The 22,562-nt window shown below is 49.1% G+C and overlaps 1 protein-coding gene across 3 annotated transcripts in view; it reads left to right on the top strand.

The window, feature by feature from the left end:
• TRAPPC10 (trafficking protein particle complex subunit 10) overlaps window positions 1-22,562 on the top strand; it is a 407,991-nt gene that overhangs the window by 335,578 nt on the left and 49,851 nt on the right. For all 3 annotated transcript variants that reach the window (XM_069202936.1, XM_069202937.1, XM_069202939.1), the window contains 3 exons: window positions 5,163-5,321; window positions 6,527-6,759; window positions 15,076-15,176. In XM_069202936.1, the coding sequence (XP_069059037.1) occupies window positions 5,163-5,321; window positions 6,527-6,759; window positions 15,076-15,176 (493 nt within the window). The remainder of the gene's footprint in view (window positions 1-5,162; window positions 5,322-6,526; window positions 6,760-15,075; window positions 15,177-22,562) is intronic.

Raw genomic sequence — 22,562 nt, 5'->3', positions numbered from 1 at the left:
TTCAACCTTAACATGGAGCTGTTTAGTCTCCTACTCACAGATAACAGCCTCAAGATTCACCAGTATACCAAGGATGTAAAACTTTATTTTCAAAGCCTCCTCTGCTTCAGACATCCAACACCTCAAACATTGCCTGCACCTTATCCAGACATGGATACCCAGCACCTGCTTGAAGCTCAGCCCAACAGAGACATAATTCTGTTATTTGCCAGTAACAATAATTAAGATGCAGTACAAACCTGGCTCAATGATATGAAACGTGACGACATCAAATCCCAACATTCACCGAATGCCAAGTCACTTTAATTTACCCTGGACGTCACCCTCAAGAAGCAGATTGCCAATAATCAAAGAGACCGGGGTACCAGCTTTCTTCTAAAGAAAGTCAAACCATTTCTTCCGGAAAGTGACTTCAGAAGTGCTGTTCAAGACCTCGTACTCTCCCCTCTAGATGGTGGTAATGACCCTGTATCCATCAAGACTGCCACAAAGAGTTGACGACTTATCTCTTTAAATAATCCTACATGCATTAACTATCCTCGCACACTATTTCTCCTATCACTCATTGAATTTATGTTGGTCTTTGACTCTGTACAGCATTTAGCTGAGTTTTCACTAGGTTTGTGCTATAGAAATACCTTGGACAAATCTACCCCCACCCCCAAGCATCAGAGCCTGATTTGTCATATTTTGCAGGTGCAAAAAAAGTTGCAGCCAAAAAAGCAAACAAGCAGTGCACAGCAAGTGTGAGCTGGGGAATGAAAGATCTGATGCTAGCGAGTGTGCAGAATACAGTTTAATATTTACACCCTCTCAGGCGCCACCCAGACATGTCATTTCCCACTCTGACATACATGTTGCTGGAGGGAGAAGCGTGCCCCCTACATGCTGCTCCCAGCTAATGCATTAGCATGTATTTCACGCTCCTTGGTCATGCTTGGAGTGGTGGGAAGTAGAATTTTGACAGTGGTGGGAAAACTAAACTGGCATGGAGGAGAAGTGGCTGGGGAAAAAAGGTGATGGTGGAGGTTAAAGGAATGGAGAACAACTGCTTGAGGCAGATGGGTGGGCAGAGGGTAGAAAGACCCCTTCCAGAAAGGGGGTAGAGGACCATGAGAAAGACTTCCTAAGGAGGCTGTGGTGCTCACATATTTGCAGAGTCCCAGTCTCCAGCAGTAGTTTCCTTCTTTTTGTGCATGCTTGGTACAGCTTGTTTTGGGGTTCTGGGAAGCAGGCTGTATAAAAAGTTGCATTTCACTCCGACTCAGCACTTGTCTATTATTGGTAAGTTCCTGTGTATAGCTTATATCTTTACTATTCCTCCTCCTCAGAGGACCTAGGACACTCAAAATATGATCCCAATGTTTGACTCGAGCTACTGTCCCAGTGCAGAAGGGGAGGTCCTTCTGCTAGACCTCATGGCGTCATGCATCATCCTTGCTCTCTAATGCCTTGCAAAGGACCAGGTCTCCAGAGCAGTGACTCCAGCAATGGCCTCCGCATGTGGGCAATCTCTCTGTGCGGGTAAAAGCCTTGAACTGATTAATTTCAGACCTCAACTAGTGAGTTTGCACTTCTAAAGTTACAGGTTTTCATTGTTGATGAACGCCGCCTCCATGGGGAAGCCACCTAGACTACATGATGGTGCATGGCTATTAGTCACCATTGAAACAGTGCACATCAACAAGCTGTAGCTATCAGCATTTTGCTTCACCCTGAAGCCGTTTCTTCCCTCCATCTTGGTTTGCTTGGTACAGATCATGTCAGACAGTACATCAGAAGTCTTCTATCTGAACAGGTGGATCCAGATGGATCTGAGATCCTGTGCTAGGTGGCACTGTGTTATTGGAAGTGCTGCGTGACTTATGGGGGTTTCTGATAGCATCTGACCTGGCTGAAGCATTCAGTGCTTTGCCTTATGTCCCTTCCCTTGGAGGACCACGGATGTAAGAGGCATTTGAGGTGATAGGCGTGCTCCATTGCTGGTTGAGATGCCCTTGTAACGTTTCGCTTTCATCCTCATCAAGAAATGTCCCCTGTCCAGCTCTGTGTATTTTTCACCACTTGCCTCTCTGGGGACCTGCATTGCACTTTGGGCTTTTTATTTTCACTCTGCAGGGCTTTTGTTGCGCCTACTGTGACAGGGTACTTGGCTACACTCTCCACACTCTTCTGCATCCCCGACCAGCCATTTCTATTCCAGCCACCTATAGTGGCCCGTGCCTTGGCAGGTTTACTGTGCATGTTTCCTGTCATGCCTTTTGTTCTTCCTGGTTTGGGACTGAAATCTTTAACTTCTTTGTTTTATCTGTTTGAGTTGCTGCACAGTTACCTCTGATCTCTTTGGAGACTGAAAGCCATGCTTTTCAAGGCCATTTACTTTTGCAAGTTCTTTATGTCCATCTGCATTAAATGTTTTCACGGATGAGTGTGTCAAGCAAACTTGTCCTTCATTCTTACCCATGGTGGTGTCAGCTTTCCATATGAGCTACTCTTTCACGTTGCCTTCTTTCTTTCCTCCTCCCCATCCTTCTAAGGAGGAGGAATGTCTGGACCCTTGGAGAGACATCTCGTACTACATTGATTGGACAAGACCAGATGGGGTGGATGAACAGCTACTCTATTGCTTTGCTGCAAAGCAGGGTAAGGTGATGACAAAGCATACTGTTTCTTGCTGGGTCACCCTTGGATGAAGGACCTGCAGTGCCTTGTCAAAAAAGGAACTGCCGGAGCACTTTCAGGCACACCCCACCATGGACTCTCCGTGGCACTGGATAATTTTGTCCCGGTAGCTGACTTTTGGCGAACGTTGACATGGTTGTCCTTGCAAATGTTTGTCCAACACTATTGGCCACTGAAGCAAACAGTGATGGCAGATCAGAGAGATTTCTTTACCTCTACCACAGTAGTATCCACTGTGCACATTCCTGGGCATGGACGGTACTGCTAAGGGACCTCTATATGTGGAGTCTGCGGGTGGAAAGTCTCCAGCAGAAGGATAAGTTACTTACCTTTGATGATGCTCGTTGTGGTGGATAATGTATCTTCAGTCACCTTTTGTCCAGTTCCTCTCAGAAAGACACCGAACAAGTGAGGGAGCTGGCACCAGCATACCAGGCAATGCCATGCTTTGTCTCGTCACACCTAGGATGGACTCAGCTGTGACTAGAGTGGCGAGGCACCACCTAGAGGTGCTGGAGATTTAATACTGGATGAACTGCATAAAAGTCTGGCACATGGGGAAATTCATATAGTAAGGAATCTGTAGGATCATATAGTATCCACTAGAAAAGCACTTCCAAAAGTAATTAACCAATTTTTTTAGACTGGGTTACAGCCCTGGGCTCTCAAAGGCCCACTCTTCATTCTACATATCTGGGCCTGCAAGCAAATGAACCAATCTCACCAGTAGATTGAGGCCTAATGCTGTGCACGGTTTCATCTGGGCTTTGAAAATATCCACAGGTGCACCCTTGACCGAAACATCCTCACTTCTCCACTTTCATAGTATATCTCTGGTTCTGGCAGCACTGTGCTGTAAATTCACAGCACATTGAACTGCACAGGAATGAGCAATAACAAGAAAAAGGAGAGCCATACACCTTGCACCCCCTTAGGCTGGAAGGCATGGGTAAGTAGGGTAGGACGAGGCAGGGTATCAGTGTTTCAGGCACTAGTTTGGTTTCCATGCACATTTGAAACCCTACAGCCACCATACAGTGTCTCATTGGACTCTGCATGAGTATTTCTTTTCCTCCCCACCATGGAAGTCCTGAAATAAAAATCCCAACAGCCACTCAGTGAGTTGTAAGTATGGTGTTGTCCTACAAAATGCAGCATTTTGGTTGGTTTCATCTCCTACCCCCAGGGCTCTCTTCATGCAGTCAGTCGGGACCTTGAGACAGCTCAAACACTTAAGCAAGCCCCCATGGGTATTTTGAAACCTGCCTCAGTGCGACAGCTCAGTTGATGGTGGACGAACACAGTTGGGCCAGCGGGAGACCCCTACCCTTCCCAGAGTTGACGGTCTTGACAAATGCATCATTGTTGGGTTGGGGAGATCATCTGGTAGAGGTGGAGATCAGCGGACTCAGGTCTTGGGCAGACGCCAGGCTCCACATTAGTCTATTGGAGTTGTGGCCAGTTCACTTGCCAATAAATGTCTTCCTCCCGTTCATCAAGGGGAGGCTGGTTAAGATCCTCACAGACACCACCACCACTATGTGGTACTGTAGCAGACACGGTGAAATGGGGTCCTGGGAAGTGTACCAGGAGACTATGCACCTCTGGAACTGCCTGAGGCTCTAGGACATTTCCCTGGTAGCCATGCACTTGGCAGGGTGTCCCTCCGAGACTCTTTCCATCTCCGAAGTGGAAGTCGAGACTACTGTATGCCTTCCCGCCTTTACCTCTCCTGGCCAGAGTTGTGAAAAATACCAGGAACAACCAGGCTCAAGTAATCTTAGGTGCTCTGGACTGGGCCAGCAGAGTGGGGTACCTGATCATTCCTGGGGATGAGCATCCAGAATCCTGGAAAACAAGTGGCATTTAATTCAAGAAGTTACACTCATCATTAGTGGGCAATAATCTGCCAGCCACAAGTTTAAACCTTAGCGTTTCATCCTTTTGCGACTGACCAATTTGAACGCTATTAAATTGCTGAAAGGAATGCTTGCTGTTTACAAAGATTAGAAATGGCAAAGGTACAAATAAGCTTTTAAGAGGAAGGACTGAGCAGAACTGGGCAACAAGAGGCCCTGGTCTAACAAGGACACCACTAGATCACAGTGTGAATTTTCCAGGCATTGGTGTTACAGAATGATATAAGGAGCTTTGAGTACATTGTATGTACACTTCATTGCTAACACAAACAACCAATGAAGGGATTTTCTTTTCTCAAGCTCACTAACCAGGAAGCTATGAAATATGCTGCTTTATGTATCCCATAATGTTGTGCAAGGAGGTACAGACATTCTTCAGATAAAAATAGAGTTGAGCATTAAAGATTTGAGCGTCAGTAATAAACATCTGTCTTTCCCACTTAATTTGTAAGTGAATGGGTGAACTGATGAGATCAGACTGATGGGGAGGTTTTCGTATAATGGATAATTGCTCTATAAGCGTTCTTCTGGAAGATATATTGACACTCATTTTTTTCTCAGACAGCCTTCTGGCTGGGATTCCACAGACGGTGAAGTTCACGGTGACAACCGGGCATTACACCATAAAGAATGGAGACACCCTGCAGCTCAGCAATGCTGAGGCCATGCCCATCCTGCACCATTCTCGGGGATCTGCTGCCATCTACACCAACACAATGGGTACGCTTTGGCGTTTTGTGTCTTCTCTTCTCTCAGCACAGCCGTCTGTCTCTGTCTCAGGGTGAGGTTAGGCCTTCCTTCTAGCAGGAGGTGCACAAGTGGACTATGCATATATGCAGAGAATTGAATTTTACTCCAGATACTGGCTGATGTCACTCTTCCTTATTCAGTACTTTCAGCAAGAGACGTTCAACGATTGGGTTTGAAAGTGGATTTACGTTGCAATTTCTAAATTGTAAATTTGAAATTTAGCTTGAATCTAGTGGAGTGAAAAACTTAGTTAGAAATTCATTAGCACTTATGGAAAAGCAGGTCGTTTTAATGTGTCATACATTGAAAACTAAATACTCTTTAAAAAAAAGAAAAGAAAAATAGAAAACTCAATATTGCTTTATTTTACTTTCAAAAACACATTTTAATTAACTTTTTATATTATTAGCATCCTCAGCCTGGCAATAACTTCGATTTTGACCTTTGCCTTGGCTCGCCATTACAACAGATCAAATACTAATCCTTGCTAGTTTCATTGTTAGTGCTAGATTGTATTGCTAAGAGGTAGTAATGGTCGAAGTTTGAATTTCAAAATGTTTTTTTAAACTAAATTGTTTTCAAACCAAATTTTTTTGAACTAATTGCTTTTCAAGTTAAACATTTGGAACTATGTACCTAAAGTCAGGGGGAATATGGGCACCGTTTGCTGTAACTAATGCCCAGAAAGCATCAGAGTCTGAGTTATCCTTTGATAAGCACACAGCAGTGATGTCTGCCAAGCAGAGCTACAGTCATGAACGTTAGAGTGTGTAGCCTGCTGTCAGTATAGTCTTGTAGTGCTGCTTGTGCAGCTCTTATTCTTACGAGGCAGTGGTTTCCACCACGGCAGTCCCTTAGGTGGTAATTGTTTGTAAACAGTCCTTGATCTGATCCTTTCTTGTTACAGCTCAACAAGTAACATTCCTGCTTGCATATCACCACAGATTTTACTTTCTTTTTTCTCTGACAATAGTGACATAATTGCTGCTCTCACCTTTGATAGAATATAACATATCAAGCATGATTGCCTACTTACTTAAAAAAATAAATGCACATTTTCTTTTTTTTTTTTTTATGTGAAAACTGGTTTCAGGTGAACCACTTTCAGTAATGGGATCAACAGATTTTGTATTCTCTCACTGTCTAACATCATTATCCATCATGCTCTTGCACAGAAAAAGTTTCTGAATGTGACCTGGTGATCCAGTCTTCAGAAAAGGTGACCAGCATTACCCTACCTCTGGCTCCTGCCTACCACATCATTGAATTTGAACTGGAAGTAATCTGCCACCTTCTGGCCACGACGGTCTGTGTGGAGGATGAAGAGAAATCGCTCAATGAAGAGCTGCCCCGGAAACGCAGAGAGAGCAAGAGAAGTGAGAGCAGCATGGCCACTGCTGATCAGAAGGTATGTGATAGGACTGGGAGAGTGTAGAGATGATTGGCTGGACAGGTGGTTGCAAAGCAGACAGGTGGGGAAGAGGAGGCAAAATGCAAAGAGGGCATTGGAGATTACAATAAAATCTGGTGAGAGGAAGTGAGAAGATGGCTAATGGAAGTATGACGAATGTTTGGGCAGAGTTTAGTAGAGAGTGCAGCAAAGACTGGTAGGATAAAGTATGACGGGAAGTGGGGGGAAATGGTTGGCTAACTTTGGCAAGAACTAGTGGGAGAAGTGGCCAAAACTTAGGGGAGCAGCAGTGCATCCCATACAGAGGATTTGGAGAGTGTGACCAATACTGCGGGATGAGAAGTGCAACAAAGATTAGAGGTACATTGTGGCAAAAACTGGTAGGGAGGTGCAACCAGGTCTGGTGATAAGTGCCACTTGGAATAGGTGCAGGAGGAGTTTGGAGAGGACCAGGGAGAGATGTTTGCCCAAGACTGGGGGCGCTTGGGTGTGTGATTGAAGTTTATCCAGAACTGCATGGGTGGGGGTGTAGGGTGCTGTGCGGCCGTGATGGGAGTGGAGAGGCAAGGAAGTTTGCAAAGGTCTGGTAAGGGCACAGTATGGCGAGGTATGTTTGGCCTGCAGTACGGCTAGGACTGGTTGAGGCACAATACAGCGAGGTGTGGTTGGGTACAGTATGCCGAGGTCTGGTTGGGGCCCAGTACGGTTGAGGCACAATGCAGCGAGGTCTGTTTGGGGAGCATTACGCCAAGGTCTGGTCGGGGCGCAGTACTCTGAGGTCTGGTTGGGGGCCAGTATGCCGATGACTGGTTGAGGCGCTGTGCGCTGAGGTCTGGTTGGGGTCACTGTACATTGAGGTTTGGTTGGGGCACAATATGGTGAAGTCTGGCTTAGATGCAGTACAGTGAGGTCTAGTTATGGAGCAGTATGCCTAGGTCTGGTTGGGGCGCAGTACGACAAGGTCTGGTTGAGGCACAGTTTGATGAGGTGTGGTTGAGGCACAGTTTGATGAGGTGTGATTGGGGCACAGTTTGGTGAGGTGTGATTGGGGCACAGTTTGGTGAGGTGTGATTGGGGCACAGTTTGGTGAGGTGTGGTTGGGGCACAGTTTGGTGAGGTGTGGTTGGGGCACAGTTTGGTGAGGTGTGGTTGGGGCACAGTTTGGTGAGGTGTGGTTGGGGCGCAGTTTGGTGAGGTGTGGTTGGAGGGCGCAGTTTGGTGTGGTGTGGTTGGAGGGCGCAGTTTGGTGTGGTTGGAGGGCGCAGTTTGGTGAGGTGTGGTTGGGGGGGGCGCAGTTTGGTGAGGTGTGGTTGTGGGGGTGCAGTTTGGTGAGGTGTGGTTGGGGGGGTGCAGTTTGGTGAGGTGTGGTTGGGGGGGCGCAGTTTGGTGAGGTGTGGTTAGGGGGCGCAGTTGAGGTGTGTTTGGGGGGCGCAGTTTGTTGAGGTGTGTTTGGGGGGCGCAGTTTGGTGAGGTGTGTTTGGGGGGCGCAGTTTGGTGAGGTGTGTTTGGGGGGCGCAGTTTGGTGAGGTGTGTTTGGGGGGCGCAGTTTGGTGAGGTGTGTTTGGGGGCGCAGTTTGGTGAGGTGTGGTTGGGGGGGCGCAGTTTGGTGAGGTGTGGTTGGGGGGCGCATTTTGGTGTGGTGTGTTTGGGGGGCGCAGTTTGGTGAGGTGTGGTTGGGGGGCGCAGTTTGGTGAGGTGTGGTTGGGGGGCGCAGTTTGGTGAGGTGTGGTTGGGGGGGCGCAGTTTGGTGAGGTGTGGTTGGGGGGGCGCAGTTTGGTGAGGTGTGGTTGGGGGGGCGCAGTTTGGTGAGGTGTGGTTGGGGGGGCGCAGTTTGGTGAGGTGTGGTTGGGGGGCGCAGTTTGGTGAGGTGTGGTTGGGGGGCGCAGTTTGGTGAGGTGTGGTTGGGGGGCGCAGTTTGGTAAGGTGTGGTTGGAGGGTGCAGTTTGGTGAGGTGTGGTTGGAGGGCGCAGTTTGGTGAGGTGTGGTTGGGGGGGGCGCAGTTTGGTGAGGTGTGGTTGGGGGGGCGCAGTTTGGTGAGGTGTGGTTGGGGGGGCGCAGTTTGGTGAGGTGTGGTTGGGGGGGCGCAGTTTGGTGAGGTGTGGTTGGGGGGGCGCAGTTTGGTGAGGTGTGGTTGGGGGGGCGCAGTTTGGTGAGGTGTGGTTGGGGGGGCGCAGTTTGGTGAGGTGTGGTTGGGGGGCGCAGTTTGGTGAGGTGTGGTTGGGGGGCTGCAGTTTGGTGAGGTGTGGTTGGGGGGGTGCAGTTTGGTGAGGTGTGGTTGGGGGGGGGCGCAGTTTGGTGAGGTGTGGTTGGGGGGCGCAGTTTGGTGAGGTGTGGTTGGGGGGGCGCAGTTTGGTGAGGTGTGGTTGGGGGGGGGCGCAGTTTGGTGAGGTGTGGTTGGGGGGGCGCAGTTTGGTGAGGTGTGGTTGGGGGGGGCGCAGTTTGGTGAGGTGTGGTTGGGGGGGCGCAGTTTGGTGAGGTGTGGTTGGGGGGGCGCAGTTTGGTGTGGTTGGGGGGCGCAGTTTGGTGAGGTGTAGTTGGGGGCCAGTACAGCGAGGTCTGGTTGAGGCGCTGTGCGCGGAGGTCTGGTTGAGGCGCTGTGCGCGGAGGTCTGGTTGAGGCGCTGTGGTCTGGTTGAGGCTCTGTGGTCTGAGGTCTGGTTGGGGGCACTGTACATTGAGGTCTGGTTGGGGGCACTGTACATTGAGGTCTGGTTGGGGCGCAGTATGACAAGGTTTGGTCGGGCACAATATGGTGAAGTCTGGTTGAGATGTAGTACAGTGAGGTCTAGTTATAGAGCAGTATGCCTAGGTCTGGTTGGGGCGCAGTTTGGCGAGGTGTGGTTGGGGCGCAGTTTGGCGAGGTGTGGTTGGGGCGCAGTTTGGCGAGGTGTGGTTGGGGCGCAGTTTGGCGAGGTGTGGTTGGGGCGCAGTTTGGCGAGGTGTGGTTGGGGCGCAGTTTGGCGAGGTGTGGTTGGGGCGCAGTTTGGTGAGGTGTGGTTGGAGGGCGCAGTTTGGTGAGGTGTGGTTGGAGGGCGCAGTTTGGTGTGGTGTGGTTGGAGGGCGCAGTTTGGTGAGGTGTGGTTGGGGGGGGCGCAGTTTGGTGAGGTGTGGTTGTGGGGGTGCAGTTTGGTGAGGTGTGGTTGGGGGGGTGCAGTTTGGTGAGGTGTGGTTGGGGGGGCGCAGTTTGGTGAGGTGTGGTTAGGGGGCGCAGTTGAGGTGTGTTTGGGGGGCGCAGTTTGTTGAGGTGTGTTTGGGGGGCGCAGTTTGGTGAGGTGTGTTTGGGGGGCGCAGTTTGGTGAGGTGTGTTTGGGGGGCGCAGTTTGGTGAGGTGTGTTTGGGGGGCGCAGTTTGGTGAGGTGTGTTTGGGGGCGCAGTTTGGTGAGGTGTGGTTGGGGGGGCGCAGTTTGGTGAGGTGTGGTTGGGGGGCGCATTTTGGTGTGGTGTGTTTGGGGGGCGCAGTTTGGTGAGGTGTGGTTGGGGGGCGCAGTTTGGTGAGGTGTGGTTGGGGGGCGCAGTTTGGTGAGGTGTGGTTGGGGGGGCGCAGTTTGGTGAGGTGTGGTTGGGGGGGCGCAGTTTGGTGAGGTGTGGTTGGGGGGGCGCAGTTTGGTGAGGTGTGGTTGGGGGGGCGCAGTTTGGTGAGGTGTGGTTGGGGGGGCGCAGTTTGGTGTGGTGTGGTTGGGGGGGCGCAGTTTGGTGAGGTGTGGTTGGGGGGCGCAGTTTGGTGAGGTGTGGTTGGGGGGCGCAGTTTGGTGAGGTGTGGTTGGGGGGCGCAGTTTGGTAAGGTGTGGTTGGAGGGCGCAGTTTGGTGAGGTGTGGTTGGAGGGCGCAGTTTGGTGAGGTGTGGTTGGGGGGGGGCGCAGTTTGGTGAGGTGTGGTTGGGGGGGCGCAGTTTGGTGAGGTGTGGTTGGGGGGGCGCAGTTTGGTGAGGTGTGGTTGGGGGGGCGCAGTTTGGTGAGGTGTGGTTGGGGGGGCGCAGTTTGGTGAGGTGTGGTTGGGGGGGCGCAGTTTGGTGAGGTGTGGTTGGGGGGCGCAGTTTGGTGAGGTGTGGTTGGGGGGCTGCAGTTTGGTGAGGTGTGGTTGGGGGGGTGCAGTTTGGTGAGGTGTGGTTGGGGGGGGCGCAGTTTGGTGAGGTGTGGTTGGGGGGCGCAGTTTGGTGAGGTGTGGTTGGGGGGGGCGCAGTTTGGTGAGGTGTGGTTGGGGGGGGGCGCAGTTTGGTGAGGTGTGGTTGGGGGGGCGCAGTTTGGTGAGGTGTGGTTGGGGGGGCGCAGTTTGGTGAGGTGTGGTTGGGGGGGCGCAGTTTGGTGTGGTTGGGGGGCGCAGTTTGGTGAGGTGTAGTTGGGGGCCAGTACAGCGAGGTCTGGTTGAGGCGCTGTGCGCGGAGGTCTGGTTGAGGCGCTGTGCGCGGAGGTCTGGTTGAGGCGCTGTGGTCTGGTTGAGGCTCTGTGGTCTGAGGTCTGGTTGGGGGCACTGTACATTGAGGTCTGGTTGGGGGCACTGTACATTGAGGTCTGGTTGGGGCGCAGTATGACAAGGTTTGGTCGGGCACAATATGGTGAAGTCTGGTTGAGATGTAGTACAGTGAGGTCTAGTTATAGAGCAGTATGCCTAGGTCTGGTTGGGGCGCAGTTTGGCGAGGTGTGGTTGGGGCGCAGTTTGGCGAGGTGTGGTTGGGGCGCAGTTTGGCGAGGTGTGGTTGGGGCGCAGTTTGGCGAGGTGTGGTTGGGGCGCAGTTTGGCGAGGTGTGGTTGGGGCGCAGTACGGCGAGGTGTGGTTGGGGCGCAGTACGGCGAGGTGTGGTTGGGGCGCAGTACGTTGAGATTTGGTTGGGGCCCAGTACGCCAAGGTTTGGTAGGGTGCAGTTTGGGGAGGTCAGATTTGGGCAAAGTTTGGCAAAGCCTAGTTTAGGCAATGTTCGGTGAGGTGTGGTTAGGATGACGTCAAGTGAGGTCTAGTTGGTGCGTAGTTTGGTGAGCTCTGGAGGGGGTTTGTTCGGCAAGTGCTCAGAGTATTTGGGGAAAGACTAATGGGGCAGTTCGGTGAGCAAGAAAAAGATTGTCAAGGACTAGGTCAGAAGCTTGGCCAGAGCCTAGGGGTAGGGACACTGTGCCCAGTGCTAAGGGGGTTGGAGTAGAGCTAGGGGAGGAGAAGATTGGATAGAGTAACTGGATTAGGGGGTCAGCCTGACCTCTGGAAGAGATGCAACAAAGACTGGTGGTGAGAAGTGGGACATACTAGCGGGGCAGTGTGATCAGCACTGGGGAGGGAGGTGAGTCCCAGGGGTAAACATTTGGCAAGGACCTAGGGGATCACTTTGGCCAGGACTGGGGGTAAAAGTGCAGGTGGCGCTAGGACCAAGGGGCAAGTTCGCCTGGAGGAGGTACCTGGATCAGGGTATCCATATCATGGAAATATTACTTTTTATTGTTCCCCATTTTGAACCACACTTCTTCCTGTCCTGTAGTGCATGGAACCTAAACCTGTCATGCCTATCCCCTTGGTTTGTACGTGTAGGACATGCATGTAGATAAATTGTAATTTCTAGCTGACACTATTCAATATAATGTACATCACATCATGAGCATCAGTACATGATTGAGAGGTGGAGCACATGCAGATCAAGCAATTCAATAGATCTCGCATTTGTGAGTTAGCTATTGGCGTTGTACATGACAATGACTTTTACCTATGTGTTTTGGTTTGGAGTGTAGTGGATGTATGCCAGGTGCTACAACAACCCTCCCAGGCCTGTCGCTGCAGGAGAGAGTACACAACAAGGCCACCATTCTGGCAGTGTTTTTTCCTCATTCCTATAGACTGGCTGTGATATTGTACACAGGAGTGCAGGGGATGATGGGTAAGCACTCTGCACCTGTGACAGCGATTGTTGGGGGTGGTATTTGAGGTGGGACCTCTTCAGACAGGAAGCAGTGCTATTGGAGCACTGTTTTAGACAGCGCATGTGGAAATGGCATCTGCAGGGTCTCAGTAGCTGTGAGGGGACTGTCAAAGCCGTGACACCTGTGAATTCTGAGAGGAGGAATTGATGGAGTTTGCTCCACTTCTGTGCCCTATGATACGCTGCTCCTCTCACTGTGGCACCCTCATGTTAGCTTCTTTGCGCTACAGGGTTAGGAAAATGGCTGCCTTGACTGACTGAACTCTATTTGAAGAGGCCCAATTTGCATCCAAAGGCTAGATGGGTTTTTTTTTGCTATCAATCTTGAGGCCGTGAAGTGCTTGGTTCTGGAGTAACGACAACGACTCCACCATTTTGGAGACAGCACCTTTCGCCAACTTGTTGCCTAGAACTAACCTGTGTGCTTAGTTGGTGACCCTCTGGAGGTTATCAAGAGCACGTGCTGTTGCCTAGTGTTAAGATCTACTCAATGCAGTTGGTTAATGCACCGACTGCAGGGGTCTTGACAGAACGAGAATTTCACAGATTATAATCCTGACATAGCTTTTTCACCTCTTCATCTCTGTAAGGTCGATGCAAGTGAATTGTGATTTTGTTAAGAATGGCACCTGCTTTGCAGCGCTATGAAATGGCAGAACCTGTATTACCAAGCACCGTATTAAAAAAACGAGTTATTCCCAGACTGCCCCAAAACTTGCCTGGCAAAGAACCCTACTGGAGAGGATGTGGTGTAAACTGGTGAGTTTGGAGCTGGGGAACACGGTTCGAGTCTAAGCGCCGGCTCAGCATCCTATGATTCTGGACAAATCACTTCATCTCCTCTTGCATGCCAAAAATGAATATGTTCTCGTGTAATGTAACCTGTGCTCATGTAAAGCGCTGTAATACCTTTGTAACTGAACTCTATTTGAAGAGGCCCAATTTACATACAAAGGCTAGATGTTTTTTACTATTAAGCTTGAGGCTGTGACATGCTTGGATCTTGAGTCACAACTCCTTTCCACCATTTTAGAGACAACACCTTTCGTCATCTTCTTGCCCAGAGCTCACCTATGTGCGTGGTTGGTGTCCTTCCAGAGGTTATTGAGAGCACGTGCTATCGCCTAGTTTTAAGCTCTCATCAGGTCAATTGGTTAATGCAACCACTTCAGAGGTCTTGACAGAGCGAGAATGTCACAGATTATAATCCTGACATAACTTTTTCACCTCTTCATCTCTGCAAGGTCGATGTAAATGAATTGTAGTGATTTTGTAAGAATGGCACCTTCTTTCCAGCGCTATGAAATGGCAGCACCTGCATTACTAAGTGCTATATAAAAAAAGATTTATTCCCAGACTGGTCACACAGACATGAGGCAAAAAACCCTAGGGGAGAGGATGTGGCGTAAGGGCCAGAGCTGCCAACTTTGGAGCTGGGGAACATGGTTTTAGTCTCGGCGCCGCCTCAACATCCTGTGATTCCAGGCAAATCACTTAATCTCCCCTTGCTACCAAAAATGAATGTGCCTGTGTCTAATGTAAGTGGTGCTCATATAAAGCGCTGTAATACCTTCGTCTCAAGTTTGCGCTATATAAAACTGCAAAAAAAAAAAAGCACTCCAATACCTTAGTGTCCAGTTCACGCTACATAAAATTGCAAAATAAATAAATGAAAAAATAGCCCGCAGCCATCACAAGGAAGCAGCAAGCTGCCCAAAAAGAAGAGGAAGAAACAGCGTACGGCCATACCGTGAGAAGCGGCAAGACCAAATAAACAAATAGTGTCCCAAACTAAGGTATATGGCCGATCATGCAATAATCCATGTAACAGGGTCAGTCTCCAAGGTGGTAACAAACCAGCCTCAAGGTGGGACAAACGTAAAGCATTTACCAACATCAAGGTATTTTTGGCAGGCAGGCCCAGGACCAAATGAAAGTGATGGGTGTTGCTAAAGCCCACACAATAGATTTCAACATGTCGAGAAGAGCAGCGCTTGCACACTGCTATGCTCGACCTAAAAAAGGATTAAGCAACGTTTAAAATTTAATCTCCAGGACTTGTGGAAAAAATAAATCCAGATTGAGCCGAATGCTTCAGCTTAGATTGCACAACCACATTGGCTCTCAACAAGTTTTACCATGCAATAGACATACTGATTAGACGCAATGTGTTTTTAGTCCTGAGTTATTTGATATTCATAGGCTTTGAGCAGTTCTTGCTTTTGTACCTGCATAGAAGCATAGTCTTTTGTAAAAAAATATGAAGAAGCTTTGCAGTCAAACGTGTCACTGTTTCGGGCTGTTAAGTGTAAAGAACATGTAGGAAGAATCCTTTGTCCTTGTTGGTCTGTTATGAGGAGGGTGGGGTTTAATCACAGGTTTTTGATATTGTCACTCCTTTTGATCTTGATTCTTCAGATTTCCATCGACTGTCCTTGGTCCATCTACTCCACCGTTATTGCGTTAACATTCAGCCTCCCATTCCAGGCCCGACACTCCCTGCTCTCTGCTGGAAGACGGTAAGACAACTGCAGTGCTATAGTTTGCACTCTCTCTTTTAAGTACTTGTCCCAGACTGGATTTTACCTTTTCACATAAAAAATCAGGAGTACTTACACTCTGGTGGATTGGTCTGATCATAAGGTAACTCACTTCATGCTAGAGGCCGTCTCTGTGGAATAATGGTAAACCTACAAAAAAAAGCATGAAATTTAGAAGTTATAAAAATATAACATTAGCTAGACTGTAGGAGTTTGTAAAACACCATCCTTCTAATTCTGATCAAGAAACAGGAGCAGATGTACCTAAGATGGCTAAGTAGTGTAACAAAAGTCTTCAGATGCATAGATTTTCTCATTGATGTGTCACCCTAAGTTTACTCCTTTGAGGCTTCAGAATGATCTATAAAACGTTTCCCCCAACATTGACTCCAACACCGCCTGTGGTGCCAACAGCTCAAGCCATGGTTCTGCTTCTGGAAGTGATGTCACTGGAGTATATTCAGCAGCAACTCTGTGCTGACATCATTTCCTGTTTTTCCACGCCTTATCAGCATGCTCAGAGCTGTCTCTTGTTTCTCACTGACACGTTAATTATCTTTCAAAAGCAACTAGGGCAAATGTCTTCTCAAGGGGCTGCAGGTTTTAAATGTTGCAGGCAGTGCCTCAAGATTATGTCCTTTCCCTTGTGGTGTCTGGGGTGGGAACGATTCTGCAACGTGAAACTCAAGCGCCTCCTCATAGGCATAGTACTCAGCTGCTCAGAGGAAATGTTTGGTTCACATTCAGATGGCTTGGCCACTAAGGATAAGGACTATGGCAGCATAGAGGAAGTCCACTTCCTGCCATCTTAAAATACTAATTCAGAGATCTACTTGGAGTTACAAAATGGCAGTAGTCTAGATGCTTCACCAGAAAGGGACATTTCGTACCGCTTTGGCCCTGCTTTGGAAGAGATTCATCTCTTACAGCAGTCCTTCAAACCGCAGCGGTGGCCTTAGGAATGACTACCTTGTGCAGAAGTGAAGTCTCAGTCTGAAGGAGAGCCCTTGCTTCCACTTACAGATGCTCTCCTAGACCATGGAATGGGCGCACAGGAGAAGAGTCTGGCAGTCCACATGCAGGTCACAAGATTCTACAGGCCCGCTCTGGCTAACCTCCATTTTTTCTCCTCCCCTTCATCGGAGAGTTTGATTGTTTAAACATCACCTTCCAAGCAGAATCCCAATCCTTTTCCTATGGCACCCTCGGAGAGGGAATCCAAGAAGCTCCACACAGTTAAGAGGCAAAATATTTGCCCCTGGGACTTTGGCGTAATGCACAGACAATCCCACCAGCCTTTCAGATCAATGCATCCATGCCGTATGGGAGCTGGCATAACTGCTGAGTGTCAGATTGCCAGATCGTATGACAAAGCCATTCTCTGACTTGGTAAGTGAGGGTTTGAATGCATCCAAATAGATCCTGGATACAACATTTGTCTCTGCGAACACTTGCTTGGTCTATAGGTACAACTGGAATGGAACAATTGAATGCGGTCCACTCAATTTTCAGATGTCCATGCAGTGCTCTTGCACATGCTGTTTGCCAGTGAGCAGCTATTTGGAGAGAATGCTGCCTAGAGTGGAGCGTTTCAACATCAGGGTTGCACTCCCTCCCTGAGCCTGGCCTCCCATACATGGTGATATTACCAATGACATTGGAAGTTTTGGGGTATTATAGTTCTCCAGCCATCTTAGCTCTCTGATGACACTTCAACTATATTGCTTGTTTCAAAGTGAAGTTGTAGTTAAAAGATGTCACTAGCAACGACATGAGAAGATTCAATAATCACAATCCCTCTACAGCCTCTGTTGCCACCAGACTCCTCTAACTCCTTCCTTTTGCTACATCCCCTTCCAGTGGAGTGAGAGGGTCTCAGCTTGTCACTCATTGGGAGGCGATCATGATTCACCGCTGGGTGATCCTTCTGATCCACCAGGGCGGTGCCCTAGCCTTCCTATCACCCCCTTCCCAACCATGCACTTTTCTTCCGAGCCTGCTTACTGGCTCATGCCTCGATCCTGAAAGCAGAATTTCGTTCTTTCTTTCTTTCTAATGATGTTGCATATATTATCTTGGCTGCTAGGGAGCCTGCAATCAAACATATCTATGCAGGCGGTTGTAGCAAGTTTATTCAGTGGTGTGAGTTAGAAAGCATTCGTTTGTATATCGCCTGTCCTGACGCCTTGAGGGTGTACTGTCTCTTGCAATGGTTAGTCTGACGTAGATACAGTTTAAAACTACCTGGCAGCTCTGCCTGCATTTTTGTCTTTCTGACAAAGATTCCCAGTTTCAAGTGCCATTTATACCTCAGTCGGTTTGCTTTACTTGAATTCTCACACTCCACTCATTGTTCCTCAGTGCTATTTGAATCTTTTATTCACTTTCTTCACAACTCCATTTGAGCCAATGCATTGTTGCCCATTTTGAGTCCCTACTCTAGCAAATTATGTTGGTTGTGATTACTTTTGCTTGTAGGGTTGGGGAGCTTTAAGGCCTTCCTAGTTTGTGCACCCTTCACAGTTTTCCACTTGGATGAATTAATCCTTTGCACCAGTCTGTCCTTCTTAACCAAGGTCCTGTCTTCAAATCATAAGGACCAGTCTATCACACTTTGATCTTTTCTTTTCCTATTCTGCATCCAAGCAGGTAGGAAGAACAGCTGCATAGACTTAGCCCCAAACATGCGGTGCCATAACCAACTGGTCAGACGCCACACAACAGAATTGATGACCAGCTCTTTCTGTGCTTCGTTGGAGCTGATAAGTAAAAGGCAGTGACCAATGCAGCAATTCGTGTTAGGTTATCCTCTTTATCAAGCTCTGCTATATCCCGGACAACACAGATCCTCCACAGCATTTGTGCTCATTCCACCAGGTTCACAGCCGCCTCCACAGCTCTTTCCAGAGCTGTCCCTGCTCAGACAGCTGCAAGGACTTCTGTGCATATGTTTTCAAAGGACTGCTGACTTGCTTCTTCAACTGTGATAGTGGTGGTCTTGCCTGAGCTGTCTCATGATTTCTTTGGTTAACCAGCACTACTCTATCCGGTCTCCCAGGGAGGTACTGCCTTGGGAGCTATTCATAAGATGATGATTCTGCAGGAAGATGTGTGCATCAGGCAAAAAAGTTATTTACCATTGGTAATGGTGTTTTCTGGTGGATTCATAATCTTTTCACAGATTCCTCACAGCCAATATGCCAGTGTCATGATTCGTAAGATCCTTTGGTAGGCAAACATGTTGGGTGCAGCATTTGTCGCTGCTGTTGTTCTCTTGGTTCCTCTCTCCTTGTCTCGATCAGGTATGGAATCTGTACCCTGGTTGGTGACTAATATACTCTGGTGAATTGTCGGGAGGCAGGCTTGCTTCTGGAGCCGTGTAGCACCACTTAATGGCTCTGGAGAGTCATTGCTGGGGAAAAAAACTTTTACGAAGCAGCCTGAAGCTTGGGGAAATATTCATAGAGATGTTTCTGCAGGACCATTATGTATCCACCAGAAATATTCTTAATGACGAAAAGTAACTTTCTGATGAATATTTATAACCACAAATTCCTCACCTTTCGAGTATCCCCCAGGTGCCAGACGGGATCCTGATGCCTTTCATAGCAGTGCTTTCGATGCTAGGTAGCAAAGTGTGGCTCCACTTACACTGGGTTCTGTCACAGAAGTGACGGAGCAGAGCTGTATATACGCTCCAAACCTGCACACCAGCGTCAGTTAATTTCTTTCTGCGCCTTGGAACGCACATCCTGAGCTCGGCTCCCACTTTCTTTGGTCTTTTAATAACTTCCAAAATTAAATGCCACCTCCTAACCTACAGACTTAAACCACACCATGACAGCAGAAAATAGATGTTGGTCACAAACCCACTTGAGGTGTGTGTTTGGACTCATGCGCAACTCCAAGTCATGCTATAAGTATGCCCTCATGCACCCAAAGGTGATCAGGGGCTGCAAGGCTATGCTTTACCGAACACATGAAGTCATAGGACTTCTGAAAGTCCTGCTCTTACAAGTTGAGAGTGCAGGCATACTCCTGTGAGAAGTGTTCTTCACGGTCGCACTAGTCTGGTAAGCCAAAGTCTAAGAAGAAGCAAAAGAAAGAGAAGTGGGACTCAACACCATTCCATCTCTATTTATCAAACGAGAAGTAGCAAGGGCGTGAAGGTGCCAGTCGATCTCGCTCCCTGTCTGCACTGGAGGAACCAATTCAGCAGTTGATCCCGATGCGCCCCATATACCCCACGCCATCAGCAACTCTGCAGCATGTTGAGGCCTGTCGTGTGTTCAGGGCCATGCTGTGCATCTTTGACACGTCTGACACAGGGGCCGTCAGTCAGATTGGCACCATCAAATCTTTCCTCAGTGCCATCTGAACCTCTTGGACCGGTCATGGGTTCAGCCCAAACTCCGGTGCAGACTGTCAGCTGTGTCGGTCCCTCATTCATTGACACAGGTGCTGATGCCGGAGGAGAATTTGCTCCCGACTTTGATATCCAGCTCGTGCTTAACCCCGACCGTGGTGTAGTTTCAAGTCCGCTGCAGTGCACTTGGCCCCCATAGAACCAGGTTCTGATCCTATGCTTCCACTACTGCAGAGGTGCCCTCGGGCGCGCTGCTGTCCTGGCTCTTCTGATCAGAGCTTACCACCAACCAGAGATGACAGTGGTGGGGTTGGCATGATTTATCCCCCATATTATGATAACTGTCTTTATATAGGCTTACGGGAGGATAGTGTACTTGAGACTTTCCCTGCTGCAGGTTTGAATTTACCTCTTGCGCCCCCAGCAGCGGATGCCGCTTCCTTTTCTGTGGTGATTCGACAGGCAGCTGAGGTCCTGGACCTACAACTGCCTTCACATCAAGTTCAAGTAAAGAGCAATAGCCATACAGACGTTGCATAGCCTGGGTTAGGTGCTTCTGAGCCCTTGCTCCTGTTTAGTGAAGCCCTTACTGACACCTTAGTGAGTACTTGGTCTAAGCCCTATTCTTGCCTTCCAGTACGTAGAAATGTGGCCAGACAACCATGTATTGGGTCCTGAAAACCCTGATTTCCTTACGCATCATCCCACTCCGGTGAGTCTGGTGGTCCAGACTTCCACCAGCGAGATGAGCCCCAGTGCACACTCTACGGCCCCTCCAGGCAGGGAGAAAACAAATGTTATATTCGGCTAGCCTAGCATTGAGGTTAATCAGTGCTGTTGATTTATTGGGCCAGTAGACGCATGCCGCCTGAGACCTTGACAGCGAGATCTTGGCAGCAGTCCCGGTAGAACTTAGGTCCTTCATGGCTCAGATCATTCAAGACTGTCAAGCACGTGAGTTGTGCTGGCCTTCTTACTACTCATTGTCTGGGGCAAGCTGTTGACACCAGTGTGGTGCTCCGTCGCCATGCATGGATGCCATCCACAGGTTTCTCCGGAGACCTGCAAGCCTCCCTCGTAGATGTGCCTTTTGATGGCTAAAGTCTGTTCAATTTAAAAAGCTGATTCTGCCTTACAGCGCTTCAAGAAGAGTAGGCCCATCGCATCCTCTCTAGGTTTTGTGGCACCTCAAAACAGTTTCCTCACTAATTCAGGAAATTCAAAGGCTATTTCAGAAGATTGGCATACAGGCAACGCTTGTCTCCCCAAAACCCCCTGGGAGTCAGCCCAGTCCTTTTGAGGCCAGGGACTTGGGTCTGGCAGGCATGCACAGGTCACGATGGATATCGGTCCCCCTCTTCTGCAACAACGACATCCAAGTCGTTCTAGCATGCCAGTAGTGGCACACACCCCTCCTGTGGGAGGCAGGAACCAGTACTTTCTTCTAGACTGGTGATCCATCACATTCGACAAATGGGTCTCAAAATTGTTCACCATGGCTATGCTTTACCATTTCTTTCTGCCCTACCACATCTTTCTCTTGCTCTCAGAGGAGCACCTGTCCATTCTAATTCAAGAGGAGCAAGCTTTACTCTCTAGAGGAGTTACGAAGAGGGTTGCGGACTTGGAAATAGGTGCAAGTTGTTTCTCTCTCTATTTCCTTGTGCTGAAAAAGAACAGAGGGCTTTGGCCTATCTTAGATCTTCATCCTCTGAATGCCTTGATATGGAAGGACAAATTTGAAATGCTCATACTGGCTCAGGTTCTGTCTGTCCTGGATCCGGGCAACTGGATGGTAGTTTTTGACCTGCAAGATGCATAATTTTATATACGGTCCTGCAGCCTCACAAACGGTTCAAAATTGGCTAAGACCATTTTCAGTTTCCCCCGCTCCCCTTCAGCCTCACCTGTGCCCCTTGCACGAATGTGATAGTGGTGGTCTTCACCATTTGTTTGGAGGTGGGGGATACAGTTTTCCCCTACCTCGACGACGATGTTGAAGGCAGTCTTGCCGCAGTCAACTGAGGACCATCTCTAGACAACTGTCTCGTTACCATATTGGTGTTCTTGATCAACAAGCCTAAGCCACACCGGTTTCCTTTGCAGAGGCTTCCTTTTTTAGGAGCTGTATTGGACACGGTGCAGTTCAGGGGTTTCCCTCGTTGCAGCGCATCAGGAACTTTAGGCTGTGATCCTGACATTTAGCCCTCAGTCTTGGGTCTCTGCAAGCTCAGTTCTTATGCTTCTAGGCATGGTAGCCTCCTGCATACTGCTTATTGAAGACTCAAGGTGGCATATGTGGGCTCTGCACTGGAGTCTGAAGTAGCAGTGGGCCAAGCACCAAGGCAACCTGTCAGGTGCTGTTCAAGTTTCAAGGTGACTGCATGTGAAATGCAGTTGTGGCTGCTAGGCTGCAATTGGACCAATGGCAGACCAGTCTTCCTTCCCCAGCAAGAGCTGACGGTGGTGATGGATGCACGTCTGCTGCGATGGAAAGGTAATCTGGGGGAGGTAGAGATCAGATGACTCTGGCCGATACGCAGTGTCAGTCTGTTGAAGTTGCATGCACACACGGACAGCACCACCGCCAGGTAGTACTGCATGGTGCTGCAACAAGCAGGGTGGAGTGGGATCTTGTGCCAAGAAGCTCTACACCTCTTGGAGTTGAGTTGAGCATGAGGACCTCTCCCTGATCGTGTACCACCGGTCAGGGTGCTTGAATGCCATTGTGGACGAGCTCAGCTGGTGTGGCGCCTTTCACATCGTAAATGGCAACTCTTCCCAAGATGGCCCAGGGCATCTTCTGACAGCAGTGGAAACCCTGGCTAGATCTTTCCGACACCATTGAATGTACAGTGTCAAACTTTTGCCCTTTGGAGTTCCTGCAAAAACTCTTGACACTAGACACATTCTAATCGGAGTGGAGTACAAGACTCTTGTGTGCCTTCCTGCCTCCGCCTCTCTTGCCCAGAGTTCTGAAGATCAGGAACAACTGGGGC

This window comes from Pleurodeles waltl, chromosome 8 (genome assembly GCF_031143425.1).
Source record: "Pleurodeles waltl isolate 20211129_DDA chromosome 8, aPleWal1.hap1.20221129, whole genome shotgun sequence".
NCBI classification, from domain to species: Eukaryota; Metazoa; Chordata; class Amphibia; order Caudata; family Salamandridae; genus Pleurodeles; species Pleurodeles waltl.
Note: the sequence above shows the minus strand (reverse complement) of the source record. Positions and strands in the feature narration are given on the sequence as shown.